Below are 12,037 nucleotides of genomic sequence, written 5' to 3' on the forward strand. Positions count from 1 at the left end.
GTGCTGGGCAGTGCTGGGGGTTAAACTGGGCTCAGAGCCAGGACATTTGCAAACCAAAGAGCAATGGTGACATTACTGACAGACAGCAGGAAGATGAGGGGAGAAGAGTTTAAAAAGGACAAAACCCAAGAGGTTTAAGAAAGGAAACATGTAAAATATGATATGAGGAAGAAGAGCTGCAACTTCCTTTTCAGTTGTTAGCTTCTCATTTTTCTTTCCTCCCTCAGAGGCTTTCGTAGTGCCAGGGCTGGGAAACTGAAGATTTGATCAGAGCATTGCTGAGACCTCAGGAGTTTGCCAGCGCTTCCAGCGCAGCCTTCTTTGGTACACAGGGGATGAATAAGCAGACAGAAAAGGTTCAGTAACTTCTTGATGTCTCCCTCTGGAACGGGGGACATATTAGGTGGCAAAGCTAAGGAGAGGGAGCTGATCATCCAGTGGTTAAATGGCATCAGAAGTCACCTATGCCGAGGTGAAGTTCCAGAAGGCATCCCCGGCTGCAGAGGTCAAAGGTAAGCAGTGAATGACTTACCCAGGGCAAGGTGACTGGGAGGAGGGGAACTGATGAGCAGGGAACAGATTTGTTCCTTCTGTGGCTCTTGTTCCTATACTTGGTCTTGACAAATGAGAATAAGGAGTTGTCTGCCACTAAATGAGCAGGAGACTGGAGGAGCTTTGAAGTAAGAGAGTCAAGGGAGGTCTACAAAAGAAGAGGTGGCAACCTTTAGATGGCTTGTGTTGCAGCATGGACAAGGTGACTAATGGGAGCACAAACAATCGGTTTCAAGTGAGCATTAGGGAAAGTATTTGACCTCCCTTAGTCTCCTGATTGCAACACCAACAGTGATGACTGGTAGAGGGTCCAGGGTGGGTGCTCAGCCTCATAAAATAGAGCTAGTAGATGCCTCCTCAAACATGGTGTCTTGGTCTGGAGACACAGTTCTTATGAATATTCCCAGGATGTGAAACAAGAGGCACAAACGAGGCCAAAATATCAACAGCTAGACTATTGATTACATAAATAAAGTGGCCATAAGAAGGGGAGAGGGAGAAAATAGAGAGGGAGAGAGAGAAGAGAGAGAGAAGAGGAAAGGAATTGTATTACCACACCCCTCACCCCCCCAAGACAGTTTGAGTCTGGGGAGGAAAGGTGCTGCAGGAGATGTTGGGTTGGTACAGGAACGGTGCTGAGGCTCTGGCTGGAGAAGAGCTGTGGTCCTCTGGGCAGCCTGGGTCTGTAGAGAAACAGTGCTGAGGCTCTGGCTGGAGAAGAGCTGTGGTCGTCTGGGCAGCCTGGGTCTGTAGAGAAAGGGTGCTGAGGCTTTGGCTGGAGAAGAGCTGTGGTCCTCTGGGCAGCCTGGGTCTGTAGAGAAAGGCTGCTGAGGCTTTGGCTGGAGAAGAGCTGTGGTCCTGTGGGCAGCCTGGGTCTGTAGAGAAATGGTGCTGAGGCTTTTGCTGGAGAAGAGCTGTGGTCCTCTGGGCAGCCTGGGTCTGTAGAGAAAGGGTGCTGAGGCTTTGGCTGGAGAAGAGCTGTGGCCCTCTGGGCAGCCTCTTTTCTCTGGAGCAGCCTTGTCCCGGCTTTCCCTTCTCAGCAGCATGCTCCGTCTCCTGTGTTTTCCTTCTCCATTTTTCTCCTCCTTTAATCATCCAGCCCGGGAGACACAGTCCCCCACATTTTCCTTCTGTGTTTTTCTTCTCCTCCTAGCCAGTAGTGGCTCCAGTCTTTTATACAGTTTTTAGTATGTGTCCAAGTATTGTCCCTCAGGAATTCCAGGGGCAGGAAATAATCCTTAGGTCTACCCTTTCCAGGGTACTTGATGGGCGGAGATTGTCTCGTCCTGAAGGCATGAATGGCTGGGTCATTGTTGTAGGCCAGCTGTGGCCCAGTGAGCAATGTTATCTTTGCATCTTCCAAGAGTCGTTCCAGTGGCTCTGTCAGCTATTGTCTGCGCAAGCAGCAAGTGATTTTATCTTTGTTGAATCACACCAAGAGAGACGAACTTGTAGTCTCTCACACATGGGTGACAGCTATGTCAGCAAATAAAGCCAATTCCTGCTTGCTGTTGCTCTGACCTCTGAGAGAGTGAGGCTATGAGACTGCAGATTCCTGCTGGTGAAGAGAGCAGGAGTAGAGAACAACTGTGTCTCCTTACAGCTGAGCAGTCAGTTGCCCTCTGCAGCTTTGTGAGAGGTGGCACTGGCTGCAGAAACCTACTGCTCCAATGTCCTTGGGTAACTGAGAAACTGCTCTTTAGAGAAAAGAGGCCCAAAAGTTAAAAGGAAGAATTGGCTTGAGAAAAAAAACACAACAAACCACCCTAAAATACACAGAAAAAGAATTATCTAAGACCTGGAGGAAGATTAATTTCTGTGAGGAGTGTCTACCACTTCTAAAAAATCATTAGCACACCAAAGGAACAATTTTTTCATTGCCATTAAAAGTCACAGTTGTAAAATGCTGTCTTTACTAGGGCTTGCCCAAATTAAAGGCATGATCTGGTCAGGAGGGATTCAGCAGTCATTATGCCACAAGCAGGAGCACACAGAGATATTCCATGTCTGGCTCATTGCTTCCACTCTCCACAGGACTCTCCAGAGCAGCAGGTCCAGAAGGATGAAGGTATATGCACATAGATTTGCAGATGACACCAAGTTAGGAGCAGATGTTGGTCAGTGAGAGGACAGAAGGGCTCTGCAGAGGGACCTTGACCGACTGGACAGATGGGCAGAGGCCAACAGGATGGCATTCAACAAGTCCAAGTGCCAGGGGCTGCACTTTGGCCACAGCAACCCCATGCAGAGCTACAGGCTGGTGGCAGAGTGGCTGAGAGCTGCCAGGCAGAGAGGGACCTGGGGGTGCTGGTTGACAGCTGCCTAAACATGAGCCAGCAGTGTGCCCAGGTGGCCAAGAGGGCCAATGGCATCCTGGCCTGCATCAGGAACAGTGTGGCCAGCAGGAGCAGGGAAGTCATTGTGCCCTGTACTCTGCACTGGTTAGGCCACACCTTGAGTCCTGTGTCCAGTTCTGGGCCCCTCAGTTTAGGAAGGACATTGAGAGACTTGAAGGTGTCCAGAGAAGGGCAACAAGGCTGGGGAGAGGCCTTGAGCACAGCCCTGTGAGGAGAGGCTGAGGGAGCTGGGGTTGCTTAGCCTGGAGAAGAGGAGGCTCAGGGGAGACCTCATTGCTCTCTACAACTACCTGAAGGGAGGTTGTAGCCAGGAAGGGGTTGGTCTCTTCTCCCAGGCAACCAGTACCAGAACAAGAGGACACAGTCTCAAGCTGTGCCAGGGGAGGTTTAGGCTGGAGGTGAGGAGAAAGTTCTTCCCAGAGAGAGTTGTTAGCCATTGGAATGTGCTGCCCAGGGAGGTGGTGGAGTCCCCATCCCTGGAGGTGTTCAAGAGGGGATTGGATGTGGCACTTGGTGCCATGGTCTAGTCATGAGGTCTGTGGTGCCAGGTTGGACTTGATGATCTTTGAGGTCTCTTCCAACCTTGGTAATACTGTGAGACTGTGATACTATGATGGATGAACACATGAATCAAGGGTTAGTGCTGCTAAGGATATTAACTTGCCTATCTACAGGTTCATCTTGGTTTTGCAATCACAAAGAGAGCAGGAATCAGCTCCAGGTTATCCCTTGTCTGCTCTGAGGCATGAGTCATGGAAATAATGAATGTACATGCTGCTGGCTGACTTGAAAGCCCACTGGTTTAAATGCAGCAGGGTTAGTTGCTTCTGGGTGTAGCTAGCACCTACACCATGGTGAGGTTCCCCATTTTGTTTCAACTGAACTTTTCCAAGGAGATCTGATCCAGGCATGTTTGCATGAGCTGCTGATGCCAGGCACATGCTGTAAACCTGGGTGTGTGCTCAGGGGCTGTCTTTGGGCACACCTGCCCCAGCAATCACACATTAGTTGTAACTTGTATTTGGAAGTCAGAGTAGTGGCCAGTATCACAGAACCACAGGATCAAAGTCTGGAAGGGACCTCCACAGATAGCTTAGTCCAACCCCCCTGCTAAAGCAGGTTGGCTTAGAGCAGGTTGCACAGGACTGCAATGTCCAGGTGGGTTTTGAAAGTCTCCAGGGAAGGAGACTCCACTATCTCTCTGGGCAGCCTGGTCCAGTCCTTTATTACCCTCAAAGTGCAGAAGCTTTCTGTTATGTTTAAGTGAAACCTCCAATATTCTACTTTGTGCCTCTTTTCCCTTGTCCTATGTCTGGACACCACTGAAAAGAGCCCATCCTCTTGACATCCTCTAGACATTGATAAGCATTGATAAGATCTCCTCTCAGTCTCCTCCAGACTGAATAGCCCCAGGTCTCTCAGCTTGTCCTCCTTAGAGAGATGCTTTAGTCCCCTCATCACCTTTAAGGCTCCCCATCAGACTCTGTCCAGCAGTTCCCTGTCTCTCTTGAACTGGGGAGCCCAGAGCCATGCACAATGAGCAATACTCCAGCCATGGCCTCATCAGGGCAGAGTAGATGGGGAGGAGAACCTCCTTCAGCATGCTGGCCACACTCTTCTTAATGCATCTGGGAACACTGTTGGCTGCCTTGGCCAGGAGGATGCATTGCTGGTAGCAAGACTCTTGCACACAGTGGTAATGTCTCAGCCTCATGATATGCTGCTAGGACAAGAGTTATGGTTGAAAATGATTGAAAGCCTGAAGGAGTCTTGCTGCTCTGTTGTACTTCTGAGTAGTTTCTCTGTCCATGCAGGCTCCTTGTTGGCAATGGCGTTTAGCAGCCCCTTCCAGGTGGGCTCAAGAGCTACCAAAATTGGCACTCACTGGAAGATGGGAAGGAGAAGGCAACAGCTAATCAAACAACATATGATCTGTGGCAGGAGATGGCAGAGGCTACCAGGGTGTGTTTTTGTAGTGGTTTGAGCCTTAACTGGGAGTTAAAAGCCCAAATGGGGAAAAGACTGAGAATCTCTTCCCCAATCCCCCCCACCTCCTCCCTCCAAACAGAGAAGGAAAGAAAAAGGGGTAAGGAGCAAATCCACTAAACAACAATCTGGGGTCAGCTTGGAAGTAGAGAGGCAAAGAATTTTTCTTTAAACTATATATATATGTATGACAATAACAGGAAAAGTTCACAAGGGCAAGGAACAAGAGTGGATGGGAGGGGGACAGAAAAGAACAATACAAAACCAGTCTTTCTCTGAGGAGGTGCAGAGGCAGCAGGGAGAAGGATCAGGTCCGGCCACGTGGCTGAGGAGCAGGAGGGCAGCTGCAGTAGCTCTCATCCAGCAGAGGCAGGAGCCAAAAGGAGAGCCAACAGCTATGATGTCCTGCTTTTTATACCCTAGCTGGGCAGGGAGGGGGGAGTGGAACAGACTCAGCTTTCCCAGGGGGAAATGCCCTGCAGGGAGGGTAAAGTACCCACAAGCCCTCCCCCCTGCTTTGTTCTTTTGTTTTCAGAAAAAGACCTTAACCCACCACAGTTTTACACCACAGTGCAGTTACACTTCCTGCAGTTCCAGCCAGGGTTTCCCAGGTAGAAACACTGGCATCTGTGTGGCACCACACTTGTTGCACATGCCTAGAAGATGTTGGATTTCCATGCTGAATAACCAGCATATGCTCAGCAGGTCTGTTGTGCTGTGACCCTGCTGGACACCCTGCAAGCATTAACCCACTGAGTGTGCACTTCTGTGCTTCAGCCACACTGGTGAGCTGCATGCATACTGGCAGTGCGAGCTGTGCCGCCTGCCTGCGAGTGTGGGATGCACAGGGCTGACTCAGCACAAGCCTGTGGACGTGCAGCACACCACAAAATCATTTAGACTGGTGAAATGGATTGGGCAAAGTAGGGAACTGGACTCTAGATTATGATCCAGGTCCTTGTTTTCACTGCAGACCAAAGCTCTAGCTAGAAGAACAGTTTGGCTGGAGAGATCTGGGTCTATGAATGTTTTCTCTTCTGATAACAAAAAATGATGCTTTGGGCCCCCAGGCTTTGGGAAGCAGTCAGAGGGATTGCCCAAGCAGCAGGTTTCTGGAAGCCTTGCCTACTAGGCTTGGCTGACAGACACACATGGCAGACTGGGGAGTTCCCTGCTGACCAATGGAAGAGGTCTCTCTCTAAAGCTTATTATTAGTAACAGACTCGCCTCAAACTTCTTTACTTCTGTCTTGCACTGAGTCCTGCTGTCTCTTTACCCCACTTACTCACTTGGGCTTACTGAAGCATGGTAGACTGTGGTGCAGTGTTTGGTGTGTTCCTTCACTTTCAGTACCTCCCAAGACAAAGAAGTGTGAGCACCATCCTCAGAAGTACCCAGCATGGCTCCCGTGGCTGATCTCACTGCTGCTCTTCTTGGTGTGCCTTGCCCTTGCTATTGCTCTCCTGGGTGAGTATGTGCAAGCTGGTTGTAGCAGAGAGGTCTGGGGGAAGTGCTGGGAGTAAAGCAGAGAAATCAGAGCCCAGAGTGCCATATCTTCTTAACCAGGAGGCAACTTTTACTCAGAAAGGATTTTGTCATGAGAAAAGATGTAAGCACCAATATTTGGGCTCAGAAAACCTGAATGTGGAGCATTGGAAAGATATGTTGAGGAGCAGACTATTTGCTGGCTGCTTAAACATTGGGGATTTGAGGGTAGAGTTGTGACATGACACAAAGTTCTCTCTTGTAGGCCCAGCCAAACCACGTGTTTTGGCCAACTGGTGTGTGGCAGCTAAGACAACCACAGCATTATGCTAGATGGGTCTGTTGTATCCATCCTCTGTCTTAGAATAATGGGAAAGGTTGGGTGAAATGGGGCCTTTGGAGGTCTCTAGTCACCCTACTTGAAGCATGACAATCTTCAGCACTTCAGGGTTGTTTGGGCTTTCTGTAAGGTCCTGGGCTTTTCTGCCCTGACTTTGTATATAGAATCTTAGAATGGCAGGGGTTGGAAGGGACCTCCAAGCCACTGCCAAAGCAGGCTCACCTTGGACAGGCCACACAGAAACATGTCCAGGTGGGTTTTGAAAGTCTCTAGAGGAAGAGGCCTCACAAGCCCTCTGAGGAGCATGGTCCAGCTCTCCATTACCTTCATAGTAAAGAAGCTTTTCCTCAGGTTGCAGTAGAATGTTGTGCCTTGCAATTTGTGCCTCTTGTCCCCGGTCCTGCCACAGGGCACCACTGAAACAAGACTGGCTCCTTCTTCCTGACAGCCACCCTTCAGATGTTTGTAAACATGAATGAGATCCCCTCTCAGCCCTCTCCAGGCTAAACAGCCTCAGGTCTCTCAGCCTTTCCTCGTAAGGATGTTCTGTAGCCTTAATCACCCTTGTAGCCCTCCAGTGGACTCTTGCCAGCATTTCCCTGTATCTGTTGAACTTAGGAGCCCAGAACTGGACACAACACTCTAGACATGGTCTCACTAGGGCAGAGTAGAGGGGGAGGAGAATCTCCCTCATCCTGCTGGCCACACTCTTCTCAATACACCTCAGAATACCATAGGCCTTCTTGGCCACAAGGGCACATTGCTGTCCCATGGATAACTTACTGTCCACCAGGACTCCCAGGTCCTTCTACATGGAGCTTGCCTGCATACATCCTCCAAATCTTCACCTGTTTACCCTGGGTCTTTTCAGTGTTCCCAGACTGTGTGTCCCCACCTTGCATGGCCTCTTTGGAACAGTGGAACAATCCTCTACCTCCATACCACACAAAAAGAACTTTATTATATTCAGCAAAGGGTGAATAAAATGGGGATAAGAGCACCAGAGAGCTGAGTCTGCACTTGGGCTCTCTAAGGTTGGAACACAGCCCTGTGAGGAGAGGCTGAGGGAGCTGGGGTTGCTTAGCCTGGAGAAGAGGAGGCTCAGAGGTGATCTCATTGCTCTCTACAACTATCTGAAGGGAGGTTGTAGACAGGCAGAGGTTGGTCTCTTCTCCCAGGCAGCCAGCACCAGAACAAGAGGACACAGTCTCAGGCTGCACCAAGGAAGGTTTAGGTTGGAGGGTAAGAAGGAGTTCTACACAGAGAGAGTGATTGCCCATTGGAATGGGCTGCCCAGGGAGGTGGTGGAGTCACCATCACTGGAGGTGTTCAGGAAGAGACTTGCCAGGGTGCTTGGTGCCATGGGTTAGTTGTTTAGGTGGTGTTGGATTGGTTGAAGGGTTGGACACGATGATCTTGAAGGTCTCTTCCATCCTGGTCTATTCTATTCTATTCTATTCTATTCTATTCTATTCTATTCTATTCTATTCTATTCTATTCTATTCTATTCTATGGTGATGGGACACACTTTGTGATCTAGTGGAAAAAAATTTTCAGAGTGCTGGCATCTCCAGCATCAGCTGCATGGTGCAGACCTCTCACCTTTTAGCATTAACTGCAGGATGCTCAAATAATTCATTAAAAAGTTATTCTTGCACAGAGAGTTTGTGGAGATTACCATGAGAGTGGTGAAGCCCTGGAATGGGTTGTGCAGGGAGGTGGTTGAGGCCCTGTCCCTGGAGGTGTTTAAGGCCAGGCTGGCTGAGGCTGTGGCCAGGCTGATCTAGTGTGGGGTGTCCCTGGCCATGGCAGGGGGGTTGGAACTAGCTGATCCTTGTGGTCCCTTCCAACCCTGACTGATACTGTGATACTATGATACTATGATACTATGATGTGAGGAGCCAAGAGGAAGGTCTCTCTCTGCTGCCTTTCTTCTCCCTTTCCAGCTGCTTCCCTCTGCCCTGGCAGTGACAGCGGTGACCAGCCCACAGCCCTGCAGCAGAGAGCCATGGAGTGGCGATGCACGTCAGCACTGCCACAAAGCAAAGGTCAGTAGTGCTGGCAAGGCCACAGGAGGTCCTTAGGATGGGGACAGCGAATGCTGGGGTCTGCTCTGACAGCAAGTAAGAGTGGGAGCAGACTCCTGAGAGGCAGACTCCAGAGGTGGGAAGGATTCCCTGCTATCAGCTTAGAGGGAGGAGAGGGCCATGTTAATGGTGTCCTAGAGGGCTGGGTGGCTGTGAGCACTGACAAAACAAAAGGGATAACATCAGGTGGCACAGGAAAGGTTACATTTCCCTCTAGTCAGGCAAAGCAGCAGTATCTCCTGTTCCCTTGGGCTAAAGGCTCGAAGGAAACTGTGCAAAGAGAAGTCAAACTAAGTCACCAAAAGAACTTTGTCAAGACCTGAGATCTTGTTACAAAACCACCACTGGTTTGTGTGCTCAGAGCTCACTGCTCATACCCCAAAGCAATGGGAAGAAACACCTCTACTGCTTTTTCAAGCACTTCCTTTGAGGGAAAGGGGAACCTGAGCATCACCCTTGGCATGGGCAGCTCTCTTCTTACCAGCATTCATCGGTGTGGTCTCTTCCCACACAGGGCTAGGCTGGAGGTGCTGCCCGAGGGACTGGAAACTCTTTCAGGAAAGCTGCTATTACCTCTCCCCTGATCCACTCTCCTGGGCTGAGAGTGAGCAGAACTGCACCGGGATGGGTGCCCACCTGGTGGTGATCAACAGCAAAGCAGAGCAGGTATGTGCAGGGCTGAGAGAAGGACACAGCAGGCAGAGACACAGAGCCCTGCCTCGGAGGGGACTCAGAGCCCCTGCTTGTGCTGCAAGGGAGGAGACAGGAGAAGAAGGGTGGTGGTGAATGGACATACATCCAGTTGGCAGAGGGTCACTACTGGTGTTCTTCAGGCTCAGTCCTGGGGCCAGTTCTCTTTATTATCTTTATCAGTGACCCTGATGAGGGGATTGAGTGCACCCTCAACAAGGGTGCAGATGACATTAAGTTGGGTGAGTGTGTTGATCTGTGTGAGAGTAGGAAGGCTCTGCAAAGGGATCTGGACAGGCTGGATTGATAAACTGAGGTCAGTAGTATGATGTTTGACAAAGCCAAGTGCCAGATCCTGTCCTTGGGTCACAACAACCCCATGCAATGCTCCAGGCTTGGGACAGAGTGGCCAGAAAGTTGCCTGGCAGAATAGGACCTGGGGGTGCTGGGTGACAGCTGACTGAACATGAGCCAGCAGTGTGCCCAGGTGGCCAGCAGCATCCTGGCCTGTATCAGGAACAGTATGGCCAGCAGGAGTAGGGAAGTGGCAGTGCCCCTGTACTAAGCACTGGTGAGGCCACCCACACCTGGAACACTGTGTTCAGTTCTGAGCCCCTCACTACAGGAAAGATGTCCAGAGTAGGGCAATGAGGCTGGTGAAGGGTGTAGTGAGCAAGTTGTATGAGGAGTGGCTGATTATTTAGTCTGTAGAAGAGGAGGCTGAGCAGAGACCTCCTTGCTCTCTACAACTACCTAAAGGAGGTTGTAGTGAGGTGGGGGTCAGCCTCTTTTCCCTAGCAACAAGTGATGGGACAAGAGGAAATGCCCTCCAGTTGTACCATGGGAGGTCTAGATTGGATATTAGGAAAGATTTGAGAGGTCAGGCACTGGAACAGGTTGCCCAAGGAGGTGATGGGAGTCACCATCCCTGGGAGTCTGCCAAAAATGTGTGGACATGGCATCTGGGGACATGGTCTAATGTCCATGGTGGTCTTAGGTCGCTCTTAGAGGTCTTTCCCAACCAAAACAATTCTATGACATGTCTTTTCTGCATCCCTTCAGTACCAGCTTCCCTCTGTCACCAGCCCCACCCCACGTGGAACCCCTGCTGCCTCCCTCTGCTTAGTCCTGCACCTCATGGACATTGCACTCTCTTTGATTTCCAGAATTTCCTCTCTAAGGAGCTGCAAAAATTTAGAAAAGGAGAGAACTACTACATTGGTCTGAAAGCACAGGAGCAGGAAGAGTGGCACTGGGTGGACCAGACTCCATTTAATGAGACAGCAGCGTGAGTATCCTCAAATGGAGAACCTTTGGAGGTAGTGCAAGAAAGTACAGGAGAGGTAAGGGTGTCTGCTGGTGCATGAGACTGGAGAGGCCTCTGGTGAGAGGTCAGTCATGGAGCAGCAGAGGGCTGTGTTCACAATGGGCTGAGGTTCTCAGTGCCCCATCCTTGCACCAGTCATTATCTACCTGTGACATGGCCATCAGTGCTGTAGGCACAGAGCAAGCTGTGTCTTGCCAGCAGGAAGAATCCTTCAGAGATGTCCAACTGGGTCTGACCTCCATAGTGCCCCTGCCATGCAGATATATGCATGGGCATGGCCAGTGCTGTGATGCTGTGAAAGAGATGGAGCACAGCTCTTGCTGTGTCTTCTTGTGGAGGATGAACTTGCCCTGGAGGCAGAAAGATGCCTTTGCTGAGTGTGAAACACATGGAGTGAGCAGTGGTGGGCAGCTTGCCCAAGCAATACTGAGAAGGACTCTGCCTGGCTGCAGGAAGAAGGCAGGGTTCCACATGAGGCTGGTGCCAGGGGGTTACCAGCACAGGAGGAGCAGTATTGTGTCTGTTCATAAATTAGCATCTGGAATTTCTCTCTCTCTCCTGCAAGCCTTGCATCCTGCTGAGGCCTTTTCCAGCAGCACTCTCCAGGGTGCACTGAAGACTAATGCCTGTCTCTGTTCCAGGTTCTGGAGGAAGGGTGAACCAAGCCATACGTATGGTGAAGACTGTGTTGTCATGCACAGGTTATCAGAGCCACCCAACAACTGGAATAATGTGAAATGCTGGAGTCATCATCGAATCTGTGAAGCTGCAGCAGTTACTGTTTGATGGAGATGCTCTCATCCTGATGAGCAGTGTGCAGGGAACAGTGCAGAGCTGTGCTGGGTGGGGTACAGGGCCTCTTTGCTCTGCTGGGTGGAATGATGCAACTGGAAGTCATGTTACCCTGTGTCCAGCATCATCAGTGCATGTAATAGCTCAGGGAACACATGGAGGCACAAGGTAATCAAAACAGGTCCTGGGCTCTTGGGTTCTCTTCTCTCTGAGTGGGTTCAGCAGTCACTGGCTGAAGAGATGTCGACTTCTCCAGGAAGAAGAGAGCGGAATGGAAGACAAATGTTCAGAGCTGCAATTTCCTTTGTGTCCTTGAGCAGAGATGTCTGCTCTTTGCTGAGTCCCACAGAGAATGTCCTCTAGTTGCACCAGTTCTGCTGAATAAATACTTAATTCTTAGAGAAGAGAAAATACAGTGTTA

The 12,037-nt window shown here is 50.3% G+C and overlaps 1 protein-coding gene across 1 annotated transcript; it reads left to right on the forward strand.

Annotated features, from left to right (window-relative positions):
• Nucleotides 1-12,037, forward strand: LOC137455333 (C-type lectin domain family 4 member D-like). Its single transcript, XM_068166056.1, has 6 exons — nt 1-512; nt 6,246-6,362; nt 8,667-8,768; nt 9,322-9,473; nt 10,664-10,785; nt 11,466-12,037. Exons 1-6 carry the CDS (start codon nt 446-448, stop codon nt 11,608-11,610), a joined length of 705 nt encoding a protein of 234 aa, XP_068022157.1. The 5' UTR covers nt 1-445; the 3' UTR covers nt 11,611-12,037.

The sequence above is a fragment of the Melanerpes formicivorus genome, unplaced genomic scaffold (genome assembly GCF_026170545.1).
Source record: "Melanerpes formicivorus ecotype bairdi unplaced genomic scaffold, bMelFor1.0.p_v2 SCAF_96, whole genome shotgun sequence".
In the NCBI taxonomy this organism is placed as follows: domain Eukaryota; kingdom Metazoa; phylum Chordata; class Aves; order Piciformes; family Picidae; genus Melanerpes; species Melanerpes formicivorus.

What these genes read in the sequence shown, in the direction of transcription:
- LOC137455333 (XM_068166056.1), top strand. Translation starts at nt 446, where the DNA reads ATGGCATCAGAAGTCACCTATGCCGAGGTGAAGTTCCAGAAGGCATCC. An exon ending in CCTTGCTATTGCTCTCCTGG is followed by an intron (nt 6,363 to 8,666) that starts GTGAGTATGTGC and finishes CTCCCTTTCCAG; the next exon opens with CTGCTTCCCTCTGCCCTGGC. An exon ending in CCATTTAATGAGACAGCAGC is followed by an intron (nt 10,786 to 11,465) that starts GTGAGTATCCTC and finishes TCTCTGTTCCAG; the next exon opens with GTTCTGGAGGAAGGGTGAAC.